The sequence below is a fragment of the Dermacentor albipictus genome, chromosome 10, assembly GCF_038994185.2.
Source record: "Dermacentor albipictus isolate Rhodes 1998 colony chromosome 10, USDA_Dalb.pri_finalv2, whole genome shotgun sequence".
Taxonomy (NCBI): domain Eukaryota; kingdom Metazoa; phylum Arthropoda; class Arachnida; order Ixodida; family Ixodidae; genus Dermacentor; species Dermacentor albipictus.
In genome coordinates this window covers 84,433,158-84,461,127 of record NC_091830.1, presented here as the reverse complement: position 1 = coordinate 84,461,127, position 27,970 = coordinate 84,433,158, and the positions used below count along the sequence as shown (strand labels likewise).

At 45.5% G+C, this 27,970-nt stretch overlaps 1 protein-coding gene across 2 annotated transcripts; it reads left to right on the top strand.

Annotated features, from left to right (window-relative positions):
- The first annotated feature begins 655 nt into the window (after window positions 1-655).
- Window positions 656-26,767, top strand: LOC135918603 (uncharacterized). 2 transcript variants are annotated; one of them, XM_065452218.1, is made up of 5 exons: window positions 656-777; window positions 9,580-9,689; window positions 19,555-19,698; window positions 24,907-25,021; window positions 26,216-26,767. In XM_065452218.1, exons 1-4 carry the CDS (start codon window positions 714-716, stop codon window positions 25,015-25,017), a joined length of 429 nt encoding a protein of 142 aa, XP_065308290.1. In that variant the 5' UTR covers window positions 656-713; the 3' UTR covers window positions 25,018-25,021; window positions 26,216-26,767. The 2 variants fall into 2 exon arrangements, 1 of the variants encoding a protein (XP_065308290.1); XR_010569702.1 differs by lacking the exon at window positions 19,555-19,698.
- The last annotated feature ends 1,203 nt before the right edge of the window (window positions 26,768-27,970 follow it).

Genomic DNA, 27,970 nt, shown 5'->3' with positions numbered 1-27,970 from the left:
GCTCCAGGACGAGGCGAAGGATCTCAGCAACCTCCGCCAAATGCGATGAGGTTTATTCTCGTTCACGACGTTGTGGAACGCTAGGCAAAACAAGGCACTTCAAGGGCTGTCCGAAGCACGGGGTCGCTCGAGATCACGGCACGGCCCTTCGTCTTCCTCTTCAGACGGCACATACACAGGGGCGCGTCTGCTTCATTACAATATATATATATATACATATATATCTACATATATATATATATATATATATATATATATATATATGTGTGTGTGTGTGTGTGTGTGCGCGTGTGTCTGTGTGTTTCTGTGTGTGTGTTTGTGACCTTGTTCGCATACCAGGAAGAGACCAAGCACAAACACACTGCGTCAAAATAACCATGCGCATATGATCAGTTCGGCACAACCTATTCCCACTTCCCTTGCGTTTTACGCGTGTCCTTCCAGACACACAAACAAAGAGCCTGCTTCCTTTGGCAACTGTGCGTCTGCTTTCCGTTCATATTTACATTCGCCTGCATGAAATATAGGCGCGATGCCCGTAGAACGTTTGTTCGCCGTGAGAAGAATAGCAGTCACACGAGGAAGCAGATGTCAACAAAACGAAGAGGCGGGAAAAGCGGGTAGCACAAATTCGAGTAAATATAAAGAACATAACCACAATCCGAGCGTAGTCGGTAAACGCAGCTTGCGTAGGAACCACTGCACCTGAAAACATGAGAGTGTTCATAAGCATGACTATATCAATGGTGGTCGGATTCTGGGTATCGGCGTTTAAAGGTACAGTAGTGGATGGTTTTCCCGAGTCTTAATAATTTTTCTCGCATAAAAGCCGGTTTCACTTATTTACACAAATATATCGCTACTGTGTTGCCAGCTGGCGAGAAGTATTCTCAGCAATATAATTGATGTTGCGTTGTTTTGAGAAATGAACCGACGCTGGTCTGCCGCAAGTTTTAAGAGGCTTCCATAACGAGTAATATTTGCGTTCTCGTAGATGCTTTTTGTAGCGAATAAGAATTACTCAGAATACAGTGGCAGAATGTTTGCTATAAACTGTGAGCAGCGGTGATGATATTCGCGTCAATGCTGTCACGGCTCCTTAGCGTTTCTAACAAAGCTGTTAGTTCGACTGCACTACTAATTGTGTTCCACGTAGGTTCCAGGTTCGCGCATAAAGTTTTTTTTTTAATATTTTCCACTTGCCAGAGTGGAACGGCGTGACAGAATGTACTGCAAGATAAACACAATTACAAGGGAGGGTACGATGAACAAGCGATGAACGTAGCTCTTGCCCTTCGTACTTTTTTTGTGATTGCCTTTATTTTGCACTGATTTCCACTACAAGTATCTCTAAAACATCGAGCAGAGTTTCTCTTTACCACCATTGTTAATATTTCAGAATATATTTTACTACGGAACGGAGCTCTGTGCAGTGGACTTTTATACTAGATATGCAAACATAGCAAGAAAATTTTCTAATTATATAGCAAGTGTGATACAAAAAGCGGTTCAGGTATCAGTACTCATTGTCGGGAGAACCGTCTCATCCACAACTATCTAGAACCCAGATCCCATCCTATATGCTGCACTTGGCGACAGAATCTTTAAGCTCTACACAAGAACCACACCTCATGAGCTTAAAGCAGCCTCTCGTCTCACAAAAGCGGTTGTGTGTCTCGCCTACACTGTCCGCATCTCGTTTTTGCGCAATTGCGCTGCCGTTATGTACCAATAAACCCAAATTCATCTGACGTAAAACAATGTTGCATATTATTGAGGCTATTACACTGGAATACTGTTCTAGATATTTGTTGTTAAGCCTGTTCGTCGAGAAGTAAGAAAAAGTGGAATTTCTAATATTTGGATGGCAAATGTCTGTTAGTTAGGTCCACCTGCTAGGACCCCATCTAACGAATATATTTTATACAACTATTGTTTATATCTTGCGTTGGTGCTACCTACGTGTCATAATTTAATATTCTGGTGTAGTGTAAATGAAGCGGTTACTCGATCCTACATGCCTGGCGTGCATAGATGAGGCCGTTGGCTCATCACGCCTTAACCAGTCAGACTTAAATTTTGCTTCTTGGTCGCCTTCTGTGAAGCCTTGGTCAATAGTACGTTTACCGATCCGAGTGGGAGCAAGCGAGAGTTTACTCAAATGTACTAGGTCTGTTCTATTGATGTCAAGCTGTGTTCAAAAGGAGTAATGAGGCCCTTAGGTCTGTATTTTTTTTTTGCTGAGATGTCACACTTGCTTCGTGCGGCACCTGTTCACGCCACAAATGGTGTGAAGAGATACCCGCAGCAAGACAGAGAGATGTACCCAATCCACGCCCCCCACATTTCATTACTGAGCGTCCGATACTAATAGCGAGCAAGAAGGATTGCCATATTAAACCACAGGGCACCCACTAGGTGTATGATAAGTTAAACACATAAGTGCTCTTATGCGTGAGTAAATGGCACGCACCTTACTTTAATATCGCTGTGTATAAGTATTTTGTGCTAAATGTAGCGTCGCACACTGAGTTCAGACACAGCTCGGCGCCTTATTGTTGATCTGGTCGCCAGTGGTTCGGTTGGAAAGAGCTCGCTATGCTGCAGTAGGTGGAATTAATCTAACTCAAACGAGTGCTTATCAAGAGTTATAATGCCTTCACGTGTGAAAATTTGTAGGATAAATCTTAAGCTTCCTCGGCTACGGCGCCCGCGCATTCCACATGTACGGTACAGAAATTATGTAAAGGGACCCTTACAGCTAGACCGAGAGGTACCCGTCCCCTTTCATGATGGCGGAATGTATCCGTATACTTAGGGAGTGCACGCGTAGCAGCCCCAACTACTTATTCGGGCGGTGCAAGGGAGTGTCCGCTGCCACCAGTATGCAGGCTCATATCTTCACCGCAACGGCCAAACACTATCTCCGAAGTAAACAGGTCCAACTTAATCAGGCAGCGAAGACGACGGCAGAATTGGAGTGTAAGACCTCCTTAAAATTCATCCTGTTGTGTTGGGCAAAACAATCTCCAGTATGACGAAATTCCTAGATGAGATCCCTGATGAGTCCGTGAAGCTCAATGTTGTGTCGTTGAACTAGGGCCTTTGTAAAAAATTCCAAAGCAAGTGCTCGCAAACATAATCTGTCCGTTATCCACTATATATGCAAGTTTGGGGGGATCTGCGTCAAACAAACTTCACATGCGACTTTAAGTATGACCGTATTTTGTGGGACACAGCACACGAAGTATTTGCGTTTTGAATTATACATGAGAGTTGTGAACAACTAGTGAGTGCTCTTTTTTCTGACTTTTAGACACGATACTGGTGCGTCGAAGCCTTCCCAGTGTCCTAACTGAACTAAACTGAGACACCTTGCTTATTTTCAACCAATATAAAAGGACGGCAATGCGAAATGTGCAGCCAAAGCCAATAGTTCAAGGGGTACATAGGGCATTTTCTTACATACTTGTTAACGAAATGGCTCCTAAGCATTATAGAAAAAGAAGAAACATTTATTCCTTCACTGATGGACACATGCATGGCAACGGTTATACAAGAGGAGATCGGAAATCTTCGGGCTGTAGAGGGACCTTCTGTGCAAAGTTTAAAAAGAAATTAGGTTCATGCAAGGTAAGGTTGTTGCTAACAGAACAATCAATTACAAACATAAAAAGTTGAAGTCGTCGAGACATAATATAGTGTACAGTAACGTGGCGTTATGCAGAACTAATGACTGAAAATATTAAAGCGAACAGTTCAGTAAATGAAAATGCGTTAGAATAACCCCAAGTAGAGCAAAAACGAAAATGTATCTCTTTCGGAGCTACCTATACTCGGGGCACATGTATGTTGCTTGGAACTTAATTTAAGGAGGGCAGCATCATGCAGAACACGTGAGTTTTCCATGATTAGCTTAAGTTTCAGGCAATGAGATGCCATTAGCTGATACAAATCATGCTGTGTTGGGATTAACAAGTTGTCCTTTGTTAAAAAACAAAGATAGAATCTTTAAGTGAAGGGACCTGTAGACAAGGATTGCAATGTTTATTTGAAATTGCTTATTTGTGAGAATTTGTTGCTCTTGCAAACGTATCGATGCGCCACTTCAAGCTGATTTTAAACCAGTAAAGTTGATGGCCTGGGTTTAAGCGTATTCTAAAAAGCTAGGTAAGAAGTTCATCTATCGCCCCAAGACGCTATCCATTGGGTGAAATGACTGAATGAAAGCGTGATATAGAACAAGCAAGATGGCAAGAGAAGCAAGCTGAAGTATGGGCTTGATTTGAAACGTATTCAAATACGAAATGCTGTTTTCTTTTATTAACACGTGACCTATGGGAAATGTACTTGAGTTTAGAATCAAGGACAACCTGCCAAAACTAACATTGGTTAGTAGCTGTCATTGGGTTCCTATCTAAAGGTTTGGATGGAATCTATTCGACGTTCATTAGAGAGTATTGTAGTAGAATGAATACTGTTTTTCTGCGGTTAATTTTAAATACGTGTGAATGGCACCAGTGAATACTGATGTCAATATCAGCATTGAGCTTAGAAGTTGTCTATCAATTGAGGTGTTAGCAGTGAGAACCGTAGTGTCGTTTACATAGATGTAGGGTTGACAGCGTAAAAGATGGGAACTCGTCTATCGTAAAAATCATGAACATTTAAGGGTCAGGTGACCCCTGTAAAAGTCCTTTATCGATAAATTTAATGTGAGAATGGTGCTCAGAAACAACTACAGCCTATTGTGTGTTACCTATATAACTATGAACAAAGGCCAGTGAAGGTCCTACTTCACCAATAGCAATTGATTTGCAAATAAAATAATATGAAGAATTGAATTGAACGTTTCTAAAGGCAATAAATACTTTACCAGCATCTTTGCCGGCTTCAATTAGAGGCTCAGTTCCATGTGTGAAAGAGAGAAGGTCAAGGTTAGTACAGTAGCCGGCACGAAAGCAAGTAGTGTGGAAGAAAGAACATCAAATTTTGTTAGGCTATGAGCTGGACATCCTTCAAGACATTCTCTATGATTTTCGTCAACACAGATAGCATTGCAATTCAGTGATAATTAGAATGAACGTGCTATTATAAACTTTAAATACAGGGATGGTGTCCTGTTAATTTGATATAAGCACACCATCTTTAAATATTAGTGTCTTTTAGGCTGCTACGAATGCATAATTTAACCTTTTGTGTTGCAAGAATTGTAACAGTCTTTTACAATAGCTGTGGTGAAAATGGTGAAAGTACCTAAGAAAAGTACCTCGCTCATGTACCTTGGAAACGAAACCAGAATAAATAAATTAGATATATTAGGAGAAAATGCTTATTTTTTGGCTGTCCAGCAAAGAAAATTAAAACTATGTGGATCATTCGGCTTGCGACCCTGTATTGAAAACTACACAGTAAAACTTAATTACGCTAATGTATTTTTCTAAATTCCTATGCCACTAATTCGCGACACTGCTCAATTTGGATCTTCTTCGGACAATATGAAGAATTATGCAGCTGGAAATACACTTCGAGAATACAGTTTTTTTCTTTACAAACGCTGTTTATTGTAAGAAAACTTATTAATTCGCTATGTTTGTTTCAAGTACTAATAGGAATGAACGAATAACTACCGCTGAATGAGGCATCGATGAAAAATGCACTTGGAGCCCAAGAAATGCATGTGTTCTTGGCAGTTATGTTATTTGAAGCAATGTCACATGACTTTTACAATGGCCAGTGCACCTTGCTTTCTTCTTCACATCCGCAGTTTGAGCTTGTAACGAGCATGCTGTTCGTTACAAAATCGCACTCATCACGCCCTGACTCTCAGGTAGAACTTTGGCACTACTGCACCTAATATTTCTCAATGCGGGGTGGCTTTCTTCCTCCTTTTTTTTTTTCTGAGGCCAAATTTTCAGCCTCACTGGCACTGTTGATTATTGGAGAGGTCGTGTCTTAAAATATGTGTGCATACTTTTCGTCATCTTCAACGCTGAGACACATTGTGTCCTGAACACAAACCAGTTAGCCGACCGAAGTGTTTTAGCCGCTGTAGAACCCAGGAATGAACGTTTCGTAAACTTGGCCCAAAAGTGTCTACACAAATTATGCAAGCCACATTGTGCAGTCGGCGTCACCGTAGTCTTAGTGTGGTCAAACACACACATTTGTGCGCTTCCGACAAGCCCGTTGGTCCACCTGAATCGTTTTGGGGAACCCCATACGCCTGCCAAATGCTTGCATTGCGTCGTTCACCAGATTGCGAAGGATCTGTATACTTTATGAATATTAGAGAAATGGAGGATTTCAACACAAAAGTTTAACTCAGTTCAAACGCATGTTATGTGCCAAAACATAACGACCTCATATAAGGCACGCCGGGGGGGGGGGGGGGGGGCTCGTAAATAACTTTGACTCACCAAGGTACTTCACATGCTCAGAACGGGTGTCGCGCGCTCGTTTTTGGGCTCTGTACCCACCGAAATGCGGCCGGCGTCACCGGGATCCGCGATCCGGAGCTTAGCACCGCAAAGCTGTAGCCATTGGGTTAATCACAGCATAGTGTGTCTCTGCGCAAAGGTGGGATGGAGGGAAGCATATGAAGATGCATGGGTATAGTCTAGAAATTGCACCAGGTATAGCTAAGCATTTGCAAATTTTTGTTTGTATTATGTAATCCCTTGGGACTCTTAAAGGGGTGAGAAATCCCTTAATGCACAGATTCACTGCTTTTGATGTAAGACTTTGCCGGATTGGCGCACACATCGGCGAATGTATATTTTTTGTCTGCGGTTCTTCTTCTAAACTGAATGAAATCGTGGGTGCACGGGCCAAAGCCACGATTTGATTCTGAAGCACGCCGTAGTGGGGCACACCGGAATAATATTCAGCCCCAGGGCTTATTGACGCGTCCCATATGCCCGTAACATGGCGGACGTTCTTGCATTTTGCCCCCAGTGAAATCCCGTTCGCCGCTGTCGGGATTTGCTTCCGTGACATCGTGCTTAGCAGTGCAACACCACAAACGCTAAGCCGCCGAGACGGGTCCTTCATCTAAACTCGAGATCTAGGATTTCATTGAATTATAGAGCGGAACGTAAGGCAAGAAGACTGAGGGCGCGAATAAATCTGGAAGCTACCAGATTTATTCACTCTTCATACTCATACGACGTTAGCATATCATCGCTAAAATTACAATCAGGTTTGTGTGATCTTTCTGCTCGCCGTCGCTTTGCCAGTCTTGTTTTATATCACAAGTTTTTTGATTCGCCCCTAAGACAAGAACCATACATCTGCGCACCCCCACCACGCCGATCCCATCGCATTGGTCACCCTCTTCAAGTTTTGCGTCCACGAGCCCGCACTACTACTTTCATGAAGTCATTTTTTTCACGAACAGCAACTGATTGGAACGGCCTTCGCCACCATGTCGCTGCCATAACCTGTCCATCCACATTTTCGACTTCTGTGAACGCCTGCATCTTGTAAACCCCACCCCTTATGTAACACCCCGAAAGGGGTCTTTAAGGAAAATAAAGTGATGTGATGTGATGTGATGTCAGGTGGCGGGAAAGTGCTTGATCATGTTTGTTTTTGTTACTTCGCATGATAACAACTAGCATCGCTCGTGTTGGGATACCAGCTCACACTGCGAGTTCGGACTCTTGATTTCCTCTACTGCATACCGCAGATAATTTCTAAATATTCACCAGTCAATTGAACGTTTTAGATATTGTTCCTTTACCATTTCGGTGTTAATCGTGAACAATATATTCTCCATAATGAAGAAACAATCGAAACAAAGACTGATCAGTGCATAATTATCGTGCATTATAGACGCAAGTTTTATTTACTTGATAATTCTGGCTGAGATGTTTGCATTCTGAAACAAGTCACAACGCATTTCTTCCAATCCTAAACGAAGTGCACATGCTTTGCGACAAGGGCTCAATGCAGGGGTACATGTTTACTTTTATGTAGCGAACCATACAAGAAACGAGTTGGCCCACTTCTTTCTAGACATCTACTGCCGGAATTCATAATAGAGATAGTCTCCTTTTCAAGTTGAATTGCACCCGTCGTCAATTTTCCTTAAGTATATAGTAGGACTGAATACTGACTTTCCACGAATGTATAAATTTCATGTTTAGGTATGCATGTGCACGGTGGTCTTTTATGAAAGGGAACAGGCGAACGCGTGGCGCGTGCTCCGTGGCGGCTGCTTAGAGCGCTAGCAGGTGCTGCAAGACGAAGTACGTGCACGTTTGACCTCATCTATTGGCGGTTAGAATAAACAGGCATGGGCGATAGGCAAGGGCTTGCCGGAATTATCTGTACAACATCTCCCCAGTTCTTCCCCTCCACTCTCATTGCTGTTGCGCAAGGAGTGGGGCCTGCACGCAATGTCTGCTGCAAGCAAAGTGCGCTGGGCACGCGAGCGCATTGGAAACGTGGAAGTGCCAGCGTGCGCCTGGTAGTTATTAGGCACTGCCAGCATATATTGAAGCGTATACGCATTCTAGGTCTACTTGTCTCGAAACTCTGTCTGTCTGTCTGTCTGTCTGTCTGTCTGTCTGTCTGTCTGTCTGTCTGTCTGTCTGTGTCTGTCTGTCTGTCTGTCTGTCTGTCCGTCTGTCCGTCTGTCTGTCTGTCTGTCTGTCTGTCTTTCTGTCTGTCTGTCTGTCTGTCTGTCTGTCTGTCTGTCTGTCTGTCTGTCTGTCTGTCTGTCTGTCTGTCTGTCTGTCTGTCTGTCTGTCTGTCTGTCTGTCTGTCTGTAAGGCCTGAGATGATTCACTCCATGCATAGGTATTCATGGGGCCCTCTGGAGGTGTACAGGCTGTGCCAACTATCATGCACCAAGATTTAAAAATATCCAACTGCCTCGTAACTGCACAAACTCAAGATAATGCCGTTTCCCGTCACTTGCAGATACTCGGATTACTTTTTTTTACATTCCGCCCAACTGCATAATTAGTCCAAATGAATAATTAACTTCTCAATTATTATCGTTAGATGAAAAGTGTCAATGAAAAAATTGTAGAGTCTCATGAAACACTTTCCGTACAGTTTTCCGTTGCTCAATACGTGACATATAAAGGCGTTTTTCGGGACGTGAAAAAAGCCCGCGAATACACGTAAAGTGCCTGGAGCAGCCAGTCAAGTGGCAAATATGCGCATGCATGGGTGCGTTCAAATTAATGCGGAAATCACCGGGGATGTAACAAACCATCTGTTGACGAATCGCACCTACATGAGGAGCGAGCATACTTAAAAAGCGTGGAGGATGAGAGAGGCCTGCATTATATCACTGCCATCAAATTTCTGGCCAACATTCTTACTTAAGCCCTCTAAATATACGTACACATCGCGCTTGATACCGCCATATTGTAATATTTCTGAAAATCGGAGTAACGGAGGAAGAGTACGGCACAGGAACACTTAAGGATTCCAATAAACGCTGCCCAACTTTTTTCATCAAAAGTGTTATTCATAAATAAATGTGTATATTTCATTTGTGACCCAATAGAGAAAGCTACTTTATGTTATTGAAGCTATGTGGCGCATTTCATCTTGTTTCAGCCGCTACGACTTTCGTGCATTCTCTCGGTGACGCTATACAGCATCGTCTCTACAACTCTCCCGCTAAGGCCGTTGAGCCGAGCAAAGGGATAGAAACATCTGCTGCAAAGGTACGGTGATGATTCCGTGCTAACTTCTGTATATAAATCACAGTGTCTATTCGTGTTTCCCAATTAAGTTCTAAAAGCTAAACATTACTTTAAAAAATCATGCTCCCCTGTTTTAAATCTGATAAATAGCGACTACAACTTATTTCTGTTGCCGGCGCTGCTAGCATCACATATCTCATGGTAGAGTAAGTTCAGCGATTCGTGTACGTTACATACAGATGTCACTTGGGCACATAAACGTTATTCTCCTGGGTGGTAACTTAGGAGCAACAGTTCGATTTGCTATCCGCTAAAACAGTGCTAATTCTGCGCAATGTGGAATCATTCTTAGGCAGAGTGAAAACGAATGGCAACCTGATTGACTAAAAGGTGGCAAAGTTCGCAGAGATTCTTGTTACTGAAAGGCGAACGTGCCATGCGAACACGGGAAAAAGAAGGAACGTGAAGATTAATAAAAACGCTTACTCTACTGAAAAAAGGGTGCGAAATGGCGCATTAAGAAAGACACAAATCTTATTTCTCCAAGATATATGAAAGGCAGCGCCAGCTCTTTAATCCTGGACACGTAGGAGCCCTCCCAAAAGTTGACTATTCAGGCATGACAATGCGTCTTTGTACAAGGTAATCCTAGGCTGACGTACGCAGATGCCCCTGTTAATGATATGCCAACTTTAGCGCATAAGTTGTATTTGCACGATCCTAAGCCGGAATGAAAGCAAGCTCTCTTCGAATTTTTTTTAGTGAGCGTGCAATCGCCACAGCGCAGCAAAAACTTACACGGCGTCTATCAGTTAAAGAACGTTTACGCTGCAGTAATATCTTATTCATGCCATCATCAATTGGCCCTACCCAAAAGTCACTGCAGCTTAAAAAACTATATGACCTATCACCGTTCGGAGTTCCGCTAACTTGCTGTAAAAGGTTTACAGGTCACGTGTCATGTGAGTTCTCTTCTTGTAGTTCTGCTGCTCTTTTTTCAGCGGTACTTGACGCATATCTTTCCAAACTCACTATATGCTACAGATACACATTTAGCCGCGTATCGACTCTCTACTTTCTTCAGTCTACGTGACAGAGAGTGAGTCTAACGAATACCGACAGCCGTGTTCTTTTTAATCTGAGTGCTTTCTGCTGCTATATTAAGTCTGAAAGACACGATCTAAAATGTTGTGCTTGTTGATTGAGTCTAGCGCAAGTCGCACAGGAAAAGTAAACATTTACTGTTAACCTACATGCCGTTGCTCGTGACGCCTAGTGGGGTACCAGACAAGAGTAACGACATCGTTTTTATTTCCTCCCTTGTGCCTTTTGCGTGGCATGAGCTGGCAGTTCCAAGGGCACGTGGCGCTTAAGGCACTTTTAATTTGAAGAAGGCATATACGGTAAAACATTTACTTGCTTCCATCATTTAAACAATACAAAACTGGTGTCATAATTACCTACGTTATTTGCATGACAATATTAGTTTGCTGACACATTGGATGCAAGTTCACGGCATGTTGATTTTAGGTTCTATGCGAATTAGGTTTAATTTGACTTTAGACTAGACCTTTAATCAACTTCAAAAACAAATACATCATGTTGATACTGTCGCAATAAAAGATGCTTGAGAAGAGCTCTCTGACATCATAAATTTCAAAAGAAAATAAGGAAGTTCTGGAGCTTTACATGCCGAGACCACTACATTACTATAAGGCATCTCGTAGGGGGGGGGGGGGGGGAGTGACCACCCGAACATTTATCGCCTGGGGCTTCTTACCCTGCACCTAAATGTAAATACACAAGAGTTCTTTAAGTGCACCATGACCGAAGTGCAGCCGAAATGTTCCGGAATTGAATCCGAAGACTTGTTCTTAGCAACGGAATGCCGTAACCATTTATTAAAGGTACGAGCCCTATACTTGCATACGCCACATGGCAGGGTTGAAGGCGTATGTAAAAACAGAAGCACAAAACTCCAGTGAAACTGGTCTCAAGCAGCCTACATTGAAAGCATGTCGCCAAGAGTTCTCTTGAATCGTTCTGTTAAGTCATTGATCTGTCGGTGATAAACGGAAGTGGTTCGGAGAATAATTTGGCTTTCGACGAGAAGTCACCGGACATAATCTGAGAGGAAGATTTGACCACAACTAGACAGCAGTTCGCATGACGCAGCATAGCATAGAGCAATGTCGTGCGAGGTGCTGCGTGGTGCTGTTGTATCAATTAGGACAGTGACTTCGACAAACTGTGTAAGATGATCCCCGGTTACAACGATCCAACGGTTACAATCATCTGTACAAGGAAGAGGTCGCTATGAGTCAATGTCAACGCTGTCCATTTGACGGGCTGTGATGGCAAGCTGCTGGAATTGTGGGGGAGGGGAGATGAGATACAAACTCACCTCATTGGCAGGCCAAGCAGCCAGCTTATCCTGCTTAGTCTGCGGGCAACGTTGCACATTCTGCGCCAATAGTATGAGATGCGTGGTCACATGCATACGTCTTAGAAACTCTGCCATATTGACAGTGGGGACAGAAGCGAATTGTGCCACATAAATGCGCCCAGAGATGGCGTGGTACTATAAGAGTCATCTTTGTACGCCATCGTTGTCGTTGAGGTGGCACAGCTGTCCGTCGTGGATGGCGGGATGAGATGCCTGATGGCGTATTGCACGAAAAGCTGCACCCTCGGGAGGGCCTGCTTGAGAATTGAGGAGAGTGACATTGCATTGGCCCTTCCGTTGTTTGCAGCCATGTCAATGATATGAAGCCGCAAGATAACATGACCGGAGATAGAGGCACTGTCGTCGCCCGACGCGATCCGAAAGTGTGAGAGGGCATCAGCATCAGAGTGTCTGTGTCCAGAGGGCTACTCAATGTGGATATTACATTCCTGTATTTGAAGAGCCCAGTGAGAGAGAGGTGATTAGAAAGTTTTCTTAGAGAAGACAACAAACAAATAAAAGGGCTCAATCATATTGTTATAGGGACAAAATACACTTGACAATGTATTTGCAAGACATACAACGGGCAGAAGATAGGCATCGGAGGTGGAGCCAGTGCACACGACCCACGGCGATCATCGTCTTCGTCCCCCAGTCCTGTCATTATCGTTCGCTACTACAGTGCCTAGTAGCGTGATCCCCGGAAGCGAAGGAGCTATCCCGGCACTTGGTGGGTTTGAGTGATATCGCTTCAATCGAGTGACGAGAACGACATCAGAGGAGGAAAGTGGTGTTGAGGTATCGAGAGGTTATAACTCGTAGGTCGTGTCTGTAACTTGACGCAAGACATGGTATGGGCCTCAGTATAGCGAAATCAGCTTCTCACAAAGACCAACTCACCGTGCTTGTTTCGAAAGAAATACGATGCCACTAAGGCAAAAGTTTGCATCGCGGTGACGAGCATCATAGATGCGTCGTTGCTTTTCTTGGAAAGTGGTCAGACACAGTCGTTCAATTTCACGTACCTCAGTAGCTCTATATATGACATCCCGGCCGTATTCTGACGTCGTATCGAGAACGGCTGGCAAGATCATGTCAAACGGTAGTGCAGGGTCTCGTCCATGCAAGAAAAAAAAATGGAGAGAAACGAGCAGAATCATGGTGGGACGTATTGTAAGTGAATGTCACGAACGGCAGAGTGGCATCCCAGTCATGGTGGTTGGTAGAGATGCACATAGCGAGATTTCTGTGATAGTTAGCATTTCTGTGGTAGATCAGTGAACTTGCGTACAAATGACACAGTCGTAACCATGCTGTCCTTGTGCCAAAACAGCGCCGAACCGTGCCCGCTGGCGTCAGTGTGAAACCGTTGGGGCGGACACGTGAAAATGGCCAAGAATCAGTGGCGACGTGAGTCACGTCATCAGCTTACCAAATCCACTATCTCGGCCAGGAAGCCATACAAAAGTTGCGTGTTTCTCAAAAAGTTCCGTTAGAGGGAGTGCGTTGTCAGCAAAATTTCACACAAATCTTAGAAGTAGAGGCCAACAGAGGTTCGAACTTCGGTTGCGCAGGTGCACACAAGGAGATCCTCGACTGTGCGAAATTTCTCCGGATCGGGATGAACACCGGAAGAGTCGACGAAGCGTCCGAGCACAGTAAATTGCGGGCGGCTGTAGTCGAAGTGAGCTGAAGCCCCGCCTTGCGGAACACTCAGAAAACTGTCGAGAAGCACTTGAGTCAAACGACGACGAAAAAACAAGGCGAGGTAGCACAAGCTGATTGACACCTTTAAGCAGTGGAGGGTGTGTACCACTCGTTCGAATAGGGTGGGAGCATTGCATAGCCCGAATGACATCACCTTAGGATGATATAGCTCACAAGGTGTAATACACGCCGTCTTTTCATGATCCACACCGCCAACTGCAATCTGCTAATACCTGGAACGAATGTCCATCGAAGAAAAATAACTAGAACCACTGAGACAGGCAAGGGTGTCATGTATACGAGGTAAGAGGTTCACGTCTTTTTTGTTATTTGGTGAAGTTTACGGTAGTCAATACATAAGCGCCAGGTGTTGTTCTATTCTAACGAGCACAACAGGAGATGGCCATGGGCTCGAATAAGGTCGGATGATATAAACGGCATGCATTTTGTCAACTTACTTTTGTATACTTTCGCGCTCAGTGGGAGAAACACAATAGGTTCGTTGGTGTGTGTGTGTGTTTGACATTGCCGGTGTGAATCTGACGCTTTACAAGTGTTGTTTGGCCCAGTGGCTGGTCAGTGAGATCGAAAATATCCTGGCATGACTAGGCATGCCCTGAAGTGCGCGCACGTGTTCGGGCGGGAGGTCAGTGGCGATAACCTTCATTGTGTTGTCTAACATCGTCGGGCTCGGATCAATAGCAGCAGGAAGTGGTAGAGCAGGATCAGTTAAGACGAAAACATGACAGCCGGAAGCTGGAGCTAGAGTTGCAAGAGAGATACGCTGGGGTATCACTTGAGGGCATAGTCCAAAATACACAATAGGGAGACGTGCGACATTGGCCTTTATACTGAAGACCGAGAGCCCTAACATTACATTCTGTGAACAGAAAACGGTAGCGTTGGGGGACATGATGTAATGGCAGTCGTCCACAGAGGTATGAAGAGAGACGTCGATGCACGCCACGGCTAGATGTGGCAGACAAATGTAATCGTCGGAACAAAGCTGACTCGGTGCAGGATAAGAAGGCTGAACGGCATGATGTAAGACAAGCTGGATAACCCCTTCAGAACCGCCAATAAGAGCCCAATGTGTCGAGAGAAATTCAAGTCCTAAGACGATTGCATGTGGGCACTGTTCCAAGAGGTGAGAGAAAACAGAATTGTAGCGTCTGGGAACAGTGACAGGGGTGGTCAGAGACAGCCGTAGTCGCACCATCGGCTACGCGGACTAAGCGATCGGAGCTGTGGTAAGAAGTTCCTCCATACGAGTATGGAGGTTTGAGTACATGACCGACATGTGGGCGCCAGTGTCAATGAGTGGGATGACAGATGTACCGTCCACGTCTACATTGACGAGGTTATGATGTTCAGGTAGTGTGAGCAGAGGAATTTTAGGTCGGGTCGACGTGGCAGGCTCACTGCTTGGAGCCGCACCCGTCAGTTTTCCCATGAGCCACACGAGTATGAGGCGGAAGGAGAGTGACGACGTAGAGGTGAGCGGGGAAGGTGTCAGGATGGCGAAGGGGAGCGCTTTATCGTGTTGCCAATGATGGTGGAGCGCTGTTGTCGTCCTTGCGTACCGGCACTCCGGAACTACCTTCTCGACGTCGAATGTTTAGCTAGCTCGGCCAAGGCTGCGAGGTTTAGGCACTGCAACAATGGCGAGGAATGTGTCCAATGCGTCCACAACAGAAGCAGATGAGCCTGTCATCAGAAGTGTGCGATACTGCAAAATACTGATAGCGACAACGAACGGATCAACTTCCGTATTACTGAGGTGCGGATGGTAGTCAGGTCCGTTGACTGGCAAAGCATCTGTAATCATGTGTTTACTAGTTCTTGATGCACAACGGTTTGGATAAGGAAATGGTTGCATGGGACTCCTCAGGGGTTTCGCACCTGAAGGGGAACTGAGAAGGCAGCTGAACTCTCGCGCCAGACGATGCGCGCAATATTGTCGGATACAGCAGAAACGAGTGGAACGACTGGGAGAAGGAGGTCCTCGCCGGTAGACGTCAAAACCATGTTCAGAACACGTGTGAAGTTCGGAGTAACGCGGTGACGTTATGCTTTTTCAATGTGTCGGTATTCATTGGTGAAGTCTTGCACTGTGGATGAGCTCTTAAAAACTAAAAGCGTAAACCTGTCCTCCTCGATGCCTTCGAGGATATTGCGCATCCTTTTCTTTCCATCCATGTCGATTCCATGTAAAAATGTTTGGAAAGTTCGTTATATGATAAGGGAGGGTCCTGCTTCTCCATAACCTCAGCGCTGCGCCGCGCCACCCAGTTGCTCCGCGGTCGACAACTCCTCGGCGCAGCTCTATGGGCCTACCAGTTGAGGTATGGCGGAGCGCCCTCGATCTGTCGTATGCCAGCGGGGAGCCAGATAATCGTGTGCGGCTTGATCTCCTTGTCCTGCAGAATCCACAGGAACCTGCTCCGCTGGTGCCCCTGGTGAACGCTCGGACGGTGGTCCTCGAATTGCTGTAGATCGTTCTCCTTCTATCAACCAGCAAGGTCAGGGCTATCACTACCTGCTACGCCACCTCGGCCGACTTCGTTCTAACCCTAGTTCGTGAATTTCCATCGTGATTGATGTCCACAGCTACCAACCATCGGGGTACGGAGCAGCATCAACAAAACAGCAATGTCGAGCCCGTCCCCGTGCTTCGAACAGGAGAGCCTTGACCCCAGCTCATATCTGACGTACGTTATGTTCGGGATGAACGTTCCTTAGAATTGGAGTGACGACATTGTGTTTCCGCTGTTCCCGAGGGAGACCACAAAAGCGAGACTCGATTTCGGCTGGAGCAATCCGCAGCTCCCGCATGATGCTCCTTCCCGCTTGGGTGGTGGACAGCCTAGCAACCCTCTCCTGTACTTTCGCAATCTCTTCCAGCTATTATGCGTGCCGACACACATCAGCCTCTCTAAGCTGGTGTACATGGGGATCCCAGGGCTCTTCTCGAGTGTCTTCATGATCAACGTGATGAGCTTGTCCCTTTCCGAGCTTTGCCAATTGTGCATGGCCGGAGGTAAAATGACACATTACAAAGGCGTGCACCAGTCTCACGAGATTGTTCTCTCCGAGACCCTTCTACCGGTTGGCAACTCTCCGTATGAGTCTGACCGCATTATCCGATTTCTTGGCTAGCGTAAACACTTTCAAGTTATTAGAGCTGTTCGATTTGATCGTCATACCCAAGACCCGGAGGGTGTCAACCCTGGAGATGACACTGCCTTCACTTGCCCGTATAATGATGTCGACGTCATCTAGTGGCTTCCACACCTTCGGTGTGGCGCCCTTCGTCCGGGTCTGTAAAGGAGATCTCTATTCCGCAGTGAACACCGAAGAGCAGACGGCTTGGGATATTCTTCCGTAATTTTGATTCTTCCGTCCTTCACTGCCTCCAGTACACCAAATGGTGACGCCACGTTGCGTATATTCTGTGATTAATGCGGTTGACTTCAGAGACTCTGCTCAACAGGCGAACCATGGCAAGGATAAATATGGTGTGGCATATAACAGAATCCTGTGGCGTACCTTTACAATCCAGCCTAACCAAATCCGAAACGACGCTCCCACCCTGAGAGTGGCTTCTCTGTCCGCAAAGAACGATCTCCTGTAGTCGTGCAAGTGCTTGCCCAACGCGAGGCTTGAGATTTGGTTAAGCGCAAATGAGTGCAGAACGTTATGAAAGGCCTTGTCCAGGTCTAATCCAAGTATGGCTCTCGTTTTCCTCGTGTTACCGTCAATCTTTGATCAGTTTCATGGCATCCTACATTGATAGTCACGATTGGAAGCCTAATATATAGTGCGGGCAAACATCGCGGTCTGCAGGGTATAGCGCTGCCCTGTTTAAAAGTTCGTGTTCGGCCTCCTTACCCTACGCACGAAGTGAGTGCAATCGGTTGGAGGTTGTCGAGATTGGTGGGATTGCCCGGCTTGAGGATGAAGATTGGGGCCGCCCTCCTCCACATCTCAGGTAATTTTCAGAATTTCCACATCTGGTTGATGACAACCGTCAGGTAATCCACCGACTCGTCATCTAAGTTCCTAAATGCTTTGTATAACTCTATCCGGACCCAGAGCGGACTTGCCACTTAAATCCTGCAGGACATGCCGAATGTCCTCGACAACAAACTCCGCATCCAGCTCCGGATTCGCGACGCACCCCATATTCTAGGACGGGGTGCCGGACCCATGTTGGTGTGATGCAGCAGACGTTTGAGGGGGTTCCAGGACACTTTGCCCTGCATCTGGCCGTCCACCGAGTTACATACTTCGTCCCAGTGCTGTCTGGAAACGACCTTGCAGTGCTCTACGGTGCTTTGGTTGATCTCAGCTATCTTCTTGCGGAACTTTCGATTTAGCACTCACCCTTCCACCTGGCCAGAAGAGATTGCTTGGCTTCGAGTAGGTGGGCCAACCTGCTCTACATCATCGCCACTGGCAGGTCCGTGTTAACATAACTGGTGGCACCTTCAATGTCTTCGCTAATCTGTGCAATCCATCGCTCTACGTCGGGCCCCTCTGCCCTGATCCGCCCCTCTCACTATGGAGAACATGTCACAGTCAGTGAAACGGAACTTGCGTTGTCGGTTCTATATCAAGGTCAGTGGCCAAGACGTAGTAGTCACTGCCAAAGTCTATGTTTGTCATGGGCCTGCTAGACGACGGAACTCGCCTGGTAGGGAAGGCGACGTCCGTCACCAACATTAGGTCCAGCTTCATCACCTCTCTCTTTAGGTCCTCCCCTTTGCGGCTTTCATATGGGTAGCCCCACGTAGGATACCGAGTGTGGAAGTCACTCGGGCCAACACGGGGGCACCTCTGGCGAGATTTGCTGCTTTGGAGAGGGCACATTTGATGCGTTGCCTCAAATACCTGAAACTGCTTTACATGTTAAGAACAAAGATGTTTTTGTTTTCGCTGGACCGGAGATGATTTCAATCATAACGTGTTCAACCTCCCTCGACGCCACCTGAGATAGTGAAACTTGCGTTAGCTACTTAGCTTAGGTTAGCTTGGTTAGACTGGTAACCGCACAGCACGACGCAATTACTTAGTGTCTCCTGCAAGAGTACTACGTGCGGCTTTTCCAAGTGCGAGTAAATGAATTGCTGCAAGGAACTCCTTTTGTGCAGAAAACCCCTGCAGTTTCACTGCCGTATTCTAAATGAGTTAGTTTGCACGGTCATCGTCATGTTAATATTGCTGCTGCGTTACTGAATTGGCCTTCTGAAGAACCCAGACGTTCGGACCTCCCGCGACCGTCGCGGGGAGTGACAGCGCATTCCGTCCCACGATTCTCTAAGAACACCTCTATCTTGCAAAATCAATGGTTATATACCTCCTCCATGGCCGTCATACTGCCCCGAAGGGGCGAGACCATCTCGCTTAGCTGCGCCATGCTCGCGCTGGCTGAAGAGAGCATCTCACACATTTTGACTTTAGTCATGCCCGAAGGCTTGTGCTGCTCGCTATGACCCGCTTTACGGCGCACCTCTGTGTCTCGAATTCCGGTTTAATAGGCGTTTCCGCCGGCTGAAGCATCTCCCTATCGACCGCAGCAGGCTTTTTATCTCCTGCCTTCTCAGTTTCCGCTGTCTGAGCCATCGGGCTAGCTAGTCGAGGTGTGCATGCCTCTCACACTCTTTGCTGCACTCTGGCGGTGAATCGCGCGTTACATGCTCTGTAGCTTCCTTGCGAACTCGATCGACCCAGGTTGACTCTCCGACGGAACGGGGATCCCGAGACCGGGACCTCTCGAGCGAGTCACGTCCTCCGGCTCCTAGGCGCCGCAAGCTGGAGCACCCACTGGACCAGGATCTGGATCCGGCTCTGGAACGGGATCAGCCTCTGAAACGGGTGCGTCCCCTATATTGGGAGCACCCCCTGGCCCGGGAGGGCCCATTACATTCGTATCTCTCAGGCTCACTGCCACGTACACCCTTACCGGCGATATCAGGTGGCGCTGCTGATGCCTGGTTTCCAGAAACTTCTGCCGCCTTCTTCTACCTTCTTCCCCTGAAGGCGTACAAGATTTGATATCTCTGCTTGGCACACTTTGTCTGTCGCCGCTGAGCTTGCATTTTGGGGAACAGTGTTGCTGCTCGCCCCGGTTCGACGCGCTACAACCCCGGCATGTCACGGCTTCCGGGGTCGGCCATTTGTCGACTTGATGGCCCAGCTTGCCACACGCGCAGCACTTGTGCAGCTGCTTGAGGTACAAAAAGCATCGCACCAGCGCTGGCCCATAGTGCACAAAGTTCCACACCTTCAAGCCATCAAAAATCACAATGACCATTCTCGTGTTCCTGACCCTCTTGTCCCCCAACGCCGGGGGGTTCCTTTCATTGAGGACTTTCCTCTCTACCTCTCCCCGACCGTCGCCCAACGAGATGGCCCTTAACACTCCGTTGCACGTTTAATGCGGAGCCGCCTCACATGCGCTGACTTCATAGGAATTGTTCGCCCCTTCAGCCACCTTGATTATGGTGTACGTCTCATAGCATTCTCTCGATCTGGAGTACTCACCACAACAATGTTATACTGGAAGTACGGGGATATTGCGTCGGCCCCTGCCTTGGCATCCACGAATCTCGCTGCCTCCATTATTGCACTGCCAACGGTCCTTGCTCCGACCATGGATACGTCGAGCCCGCCACTTGGACAAATTATGATCTTCCCGTCTTTCTTGGGGAGCGGCGGCATTAGCCCTGCGTTGATGAACTTTCTCAACAGTCTAGCTCCACTTTGCCGCTCGCTGGCAGGTACTGCAGCCTCAGGCCAAACGCCTTCCATCTTGGTCACGTAGCTCCTGGCACCAATATTCGTGGTGACCGCGCGCCTAGCCACGGCCATCTGCCAGCCCAAGTTTTCTGAACATTGTCCAAGGAGTAGCTGTGGCCCCACCACGGTCACTTCCATTTCGGCTAGAGTCAATCCAGAACCCCTTTCTCGGTAAGTTAGCCGCCAAGAGAGGTGTCGCCCCGAGATTAGGCCTAGTCCCGTGGTCCAGACGAGAAACACTGATAAAAAGGCGAAAAGCCTACCCACCGGCAAAAATTCATCAATGTCAGCGTAATTCGCTCGTCATGATACGTCCTTTGGTACAAAAATCCACCCAGAAAACTTCCAAAAAACGGAAGAAACAAGTTGAAAAGTGGGAGCTGATGTTCGCCCCCAGTGGCACATATTCTTCCTGTTCCTCCGTCACCACAATTTATATCAAACTACGTTTATGTCACCTCATAACTACTATCAGGTCTTGTGAGGGTACAACATGCGTAAGTGACTACGTAATCGCCAACGAAGTGTCTAAAGCTGAATAGAACGTGCGTGCGAAAAATTCACCATATTATCTTAAATATATGGCATATTCATGCCAAAAGCACTTGCGCAACCGCATTCAGCAAAGCTTCGAACTACTTTCCAAGCACCTGAGCAAGAGTACATACAGAGCTGCTCACTATGCAGATATACCCCCCCCCCCCCCCCCCCACACACACATCTGTTCTCAACTGAGCTAAGAGGGACCGGCGCAAAGAGGAGCGATAATATGCGTGCCCATTGAATGAATACTGGCAGTTAGTTCTTGTGCTGCATAGGGCTCGCTATTCTAAAGACATATGCCTGTAGAATAGTTTCTAGGCGTGAAATGCGTTATGTATAAAACGTTACAGCAGAATGTACATAAAGCGCGCAAGAATCAGCCTTCAAAACGTCAAAATGACCAAGAATACTGCATTAGAAGCCCGAGCCGCCTTTGGCCAGAGGGTAATATACCATCTGAAAACTCAGCTAGGTAAGCTTCAGGCGTTACCTGGAGGTAGCGACATTGATTACCATGTTGCACCCTTGACTTCTATTCCATGCTTACGACCGTTTCGCCAGTTAGATCTCTCAATGGTAAATAACAGAAAGCAACTGGTTATGACTGACGCTCGGCGGTCATATTTATTGAACTGTCATTTCACACGTTTAAATATGTTTACGCCGCTGCTTTCACGCTACGGTTATTCCGCTGTTTTTACATGTGTTTTATAGCCCGTGTAAAAAGAGCGCAGTCAACTTAACCGCATTACACAGTGGTCTGATCAATGTGGCTGTTCGAAAGGCCTCAGGATGCACGGCTGACTGTCATCTTCACTTCTCTGATATAAGTAGTGAAAAGTGTTTCCGCCAGGTCAGGCGAATTGCCGAAAAAAAATCAAGGATTAAAAGAAGATATCAATGAACTGGTACCGTACCCAGGTAAACAGTGTAGCAAGAGGGACATTTTCCCAACGCTAACAAAATGGCCACTTGCAATTGTTCCTCTAGTTGTAATATTAAGCATCAACTGTCAGTCATACAGCAGTCTACCGCATGACTTTCGCTGATTTCGGCTTTTCGTGCATAGTTTCTGCTCTAACCCTTTATCGATCACTTTTTGAGCACAAACAGCCACTTCTACGCGTCCACTAACTTAGGAAAAAGAACGCTCAGCTGTGCTGGTAGGGTAGGTAGCGCTGGGACTGATTGCTTGAGAAGTCAGGTATTGCACATATATTTGCCCCCTCGCTTGCGGAGAACCCCACCTATACAGCATTCGCTTCTTTAAGTAGACAAACAGCATCAACGTATGAGTGTTTAGAGGCAAAAAAGAATCATGGCGTTTTACGTGCCAAATCCACAATTCGATTATGACCCACGCCTTAATGTGGGACTCCCGAACAATTTGGACCACCAGGAGCTATGTTAAGTGGACCTGAATCTACGTACACGAGTGTGTTCGCATTTGGCCCCCATTAAGATCAGGCCACCGTGGCCGCGATATGATCCCGCGACCTCGTGCTTAGCAGCCCAACCCAGTAGCCGTTAAAGATCCATGGCGTGCATTTAGAGACAAGAGCCGAATGTGTTTTTGAGTGTGCGCCGAAACACGATTTCTCATACGACGCCGTAACTCTTGCTACCAACTTTCAAGTTTTTATTATTCATCTGCTTAACAGTATGCTTAAAGCAGTCCAACCGAGACGCACACAAAACGAACGCTTGTGGGCAACTAAATAAACGAATCACTCACGCCTGTTCGCAAGCACAGGCTGTACGCGACATGGAGGGCAGTCGGCGTAGGTATCTGTTTGTGGAGAAGTTGCGCTTTTATCCTTCCATCTTATTTCACATTTCTATTAATTCGCATGTCGCAGCTTTGACTTCGACACCATCCTAACTGCGAACTGCTGTGAAACGACGAATGAAAGGACCCTCTAATCACTTGGGTGGACCGCTAGCGCAGCATAGTTGAAACATTCGTCTTTTTTCCAGAAGCACACGTGTGATAGTGCCGCATTGATGGGCATTGAACGGAATACGTTTACTCTTTATGTGAAACTGCGCATCAATGCCATGGATGCTGATGTGACAACTGTCACGGCAATGATGAGCACGTTGACCTGCGACCACCTAGCCACACTACTCCGCAAACCACGCATGAAGGAACACTGACGCGGTAGAAATAGGTATTTAACCATGAACATGTTTATGCTTGGCCTATCTTAACGTCGAACATGCCAAAAGAGGCAAGGTATGACGGACATACTTTCATAAAGACACTGCAAAATTCGCGGAACCGACCGGTAAAAAAGCGATGAGATTTGTCGAACGTTACCTTCAGTCAGAGCTTTTCGCAAACGTAAGGCCTGCGTTGTGCGTGTACGCTTACGTCACTGACGTCAGAGAGAAGTTCAGTAAGTGCATTCGTGTCAAATTGACGCAACATTTTGGGGCTACAATTGAAGGCTTCCGACCAAGTAGAAAGTGCATTGTCGCCCTGTAAAAGTTGTATCAAAGGTGCAATCACCGTAGGAAAGTTATAGATAAAACGTTAAAACTAGGAACATGCGCCAATTGAGCTACGTAGTGCCTCAAAGGTGGTGGTGCTCCCAAACTGGTGATGCAGCACGAAGTTTGGCAAGATTAGGAAAAAGGACATCTTTGCCGAATGCGGAGGCTACAATCGCCAGTTCGCGAGCAGCGAACATGCAATTTTTTAGGTCGAACTACAGGCCAGCTTTTCGGAAAGAATTAAATTATTGGTGCAACCGGTGAAGATGGGTGGATAGTTCTCGAGAGAACACTACGAAGCTACTGAGGTAGCATAGGCCGGTGTGCCGCTACAGTGAGCGCGCACCAACGTCATAGCGCGAGCTAAGGAAGAGAGGTCAGTGAAGCAGGCATCTCTTCATCTAGCCTGGCCGTGACTGCATACAGTGTCTCAACTTGTGACAGCCCACGGGGCTCACGCTTGCTATCTTGGAGTTAATCTTCAGTTAGTGCCAACTGAGGGTGAGCCGAGACGACAGATGACTTCGTGTGCACTGCATTTCTAAGAGTTTACAGTCGGAAATCTCACCATTTATACTGTCGGAGTTGGGTAGAAACGCCAAATAACGCAAAGCGATAGCATCCTTCTGCATGGGCTCTTTACGACGCCAACGTGGTGTGAGTGAGTGTTCACGGTCAGTTTTCGAAAGCGATCTTCTCATGTTTGTTTAAGCGCAAGATACACCAGGATTGCTAATTTATGTAGTAGGATAATTTTTAATCCACTTTATGCCACACAAAAAGCTTACATAATATAGTTTTCTATGACTTCGCTATTGTTCTGATTCCATCACTTGCAGACGAAAATTCAACAATATTTTCTTTTATCACGCAGTACAGACGTGTGCTTACTCTCCCTACGTTCTGTCAGCGCATAGGGATTATATAACACCATTTACTGACACTAGTAATTGGCGCATACGTAACCTTCATATATATATTCGCAACCATGCCCACTGAGATACCGACCAACCCAGATGACAGCAGCTACACCAAGCCCATGAAAGTAGGCGAAGAACGCATGACTTTGAAAATACTTTTTCACAGAGCTGCTACATTGTGGTTCTGCCGTTACAGAAATGTCAAAGCACAAATTACCTTTGGTCTCGAAGTACGACAGCAAAATATATAGAGAAAGGAGTTTGTTTCTTGCTCTCGTATATTGAAGTACTTTTTTTCCTCAATTTAGTATTATTCTATTGGCAGGGCATTCTCGAAAGTGGAAGAAGTGTTGTCGATTCGGGTGTGGATTTAGTATCTGGAATACTGCGAGCACCAGTGAAAATTTTGAGAAGAGCAAGGAATCGCCACACGTAATTCAGTAAGTACACATTTATGTCTTCAAGGGTTGATAAGGAAAAAAAAACAAAAACCATTGTATAGTCACAGCACTGCGTCTCTGGAGCCGCAGTTTCATTTACTCAATTGCCTTTACTAGTTAGGCAGTTTTTGCAGGTAACTTCGTGCTGCCCACTTAGCTGACAAGCCACGCAATGGTGAAATTTCTCATTAAGCCTAAGTATGAAAAGGCGCCCGCAGAAGCATTGGCACATACAAAGCCATTCTCTGTTACGAAACAAGCTATGCGCTCTCAGAAAAAATAAAGGACCAGCATGAGGCAAGGTTTAGGTGTTCATATATACGAAGTAACAAAATGCATTTTCCCACCAATAATTTTCCGTGTACTGGTTTATCTTAGTCTTGTTAAATGAAAGTTAAAATACTTTACAATAGCCTGGTAGTAGTGGCGTGGCCGAAAGAAAAGATGACAGCAAATTGTGTGGCTTTGCACGTAATTGCCTCTGACGTCTGACAGCTAGCTTAGGTGACGCGGCTGAAGCATGTTTATAGAGTAGTGCATCTTCAATGGCTGAGTTCATTCAATTTACGCCACTTCTCGAATCTGCTCACAGGCTACACCAACATATATTCAGTAATGTGGAAAGTTGGGCGAGCAGGTGATTAACCATAACCAGCGAGTGGCGTGTATTCATGCGTCTCCCCGGCTTGTCTTGGTTTGCGTGCTGCTTCACCAACACTGTGTGATGACTAACAGATTGTTTTGTAATTCGTTATTGACAGGAATAAACTGATCATGATTCCTAAAAAAAGCGTTTGATACGTGATGATACCTCAAAATCGACTGGAACCTTTTTTCCAGTTGTGGATGTGGATAAAATTTTTTGCTTTCTTGAAAATTTTCTCTCACAGTGATCGTGCACTGACTGTATCACAGACTTGCTGCTTATTGGATAAAAAATGTACGATCGCCGCATTACATTATTTATACTACTTTTCCTTTGAATGTTACACTTTGTTTCTACCTGTCTTTGCACCTCTGTCAGATTTATTTGGATAGAAAATATCTATAATTCTGAATAAGGTGTGTGTCTGGAAATAAGTTTGCGTAAGGATAAATACATTTTTTAAAGTGTAAGGGACAATGTGATCAATGTGTACTAACCTGCCAGGGGGAAACTGTGTAAACACGAGGCTGCCCTAAATATATTTTCAGGTAACGCACGGAATTCAAAGAGTTCGTAAACAAGAAGACAATGTGTGACTTACGGCACTTCGCTGGAAGCAAGTCTCAGGTGGCGCCGATAATTCAGGGCAGCCTCATCGGACAGCCGCAAAAATTCGTTAATATTCGAACACATCCTCGATTATGTCTGTACATTTACATAAAAGAGTTTACCAAGATCAAGCGGACATCACTTTTGTTCCCTTACTTACCTTAGGATTCCACGAAAAAGATGAGTTCGTCTTATTCTTGTGTTGTTTTTTTTTAACAACTGTCTTGCCTTGTTTATTTCCAGTAATTATCTGCCATGACAGCCTTGCATGAAAAAGAAAAACGCTTTACTCAATACGTCTCCTCAGCATCTCCTACACTTCCTTTATTTGTACTTGCGTTGTTGTTTTACATGTTATTTTTTTTCCGTACAGCATTATGAGAATTATTAAGCATCGCCTACACTTCCCTGATTTGTACTCACGTTCTTGTTTTACATGTTATTTTTTTTACAAACAGCATTATAATAAACATTGTGTTCAGACACCTTTAGCTCTTCAAGTTGGTTTCTCAAATATCTCCCATCACATCTTTGCACAATTGATATTCCACTTAGACTTTGTGCACAAAACATGACGCTTCGCAGAGGAGGAGAGTTAGACGCAACATACCCACACAAGTAGGCAATACACGCGAATATGGTAAGCTTTCAGAAGAGCAGAAGATACGGCGAAATGAGATAAAAATAATGTGGCTGAGGTAAAATTGTCAAGTAACTCAGGGTAATTGTAAATTTATTTGCATTAGAAATCTATTTGCTTGAAATTTCATGTTATTAGATAGGTAATAATAGAAGAAATGCCTCAGAAAAAAAGTTAGACTTAAAAACCATGTGTTTCGCATGTGGATCTGTAGAAGAAGCCATTCCATAGCTCGCTCTACCTTGAAGACATGCTAATTGTGACACACATTTTGATACGGAAGTACTTCGCCCTTTTATAAGCGAATGTTGAGACTCACACGGGCATTTATTTAAGAGCGAATATTCAACTTGCGTAAAAAGAAGTGTAGACTGTCATGCTGCAAACATTTTATTTGGAAATTGGTGATATAAACGGCTATCTTCTACAGTAAAGATTAGTTGAGCACTTTGAACAAATGTGTATTAGCGCCATTAAAAAGTAACATGGTGAACAAACATTTCATCACGCCACTGAAAAGCATCGTCAATCTATCTGATAGAACAATCTGAGTAAAATAATATCACTGCACTACATAGGTACAACGCCTGCACTTTGGGCTGAGGTGCCTTCATCTAAACGCCCTTTATTTTAGGCCACACATAATTTCTATAGGAATACTTCACTTTTAATAAACTGATTATGCAGTTGATGTATGCAATCGTTTTTTCGGTCTTGTAATTTGTATAAATATTTGGCGATAGAAAGCCAAGGGTGTACCCCACAATGCGTGATTACTTATCGTTTCAAACATGTAATGGAAAAATTTTGAAAACACTGCATATTACGTTCCAGCGATAACTGCCCATATTTGGCATATCATTACGATACCGGTGTTGTCTCGTCACGTAAAACAATTCCTTTAGCGCGGACTCTTTCTTCCAATGATGTCCACTCAACAGCAGCCTTTATCTCAAATTACACCCACAGTATTGTTTTTTCATGTAAAATGGAATTTTACCTAGGAAACTCTTCCCATGCGGAGTGTTCTCCTAGAAATTCAGCAAAATGTAGC

What these genes read in the sequence shown, in the direction of transcription:
- LOC135918603 (XM_065452218.1), top strand. Translation starts at nt 714, where the DNA reads ATGAGAGTGTTCATAAGCATGACTATATCAATGGTGGTCGGATTCTGG. An exon ending in CTGGGTATCGGCGTTTAAAG is followed by an intron (nt 778 to 9,579) that starts GTACAGTAGTGG and finishes ATCTTGTTTCAG; the next exon opens with CCGCTACGACTTTCGTGCAT. An exon ending in GGGATCAGCCTCTGAAACGG is followed by an intron (nt 19,699 to 24,906) that starts GTGCGTCCCCTA and finishes TTCTATTGGCAG; the next exon opens with GGCATTCTCGAAAGTGGAAG.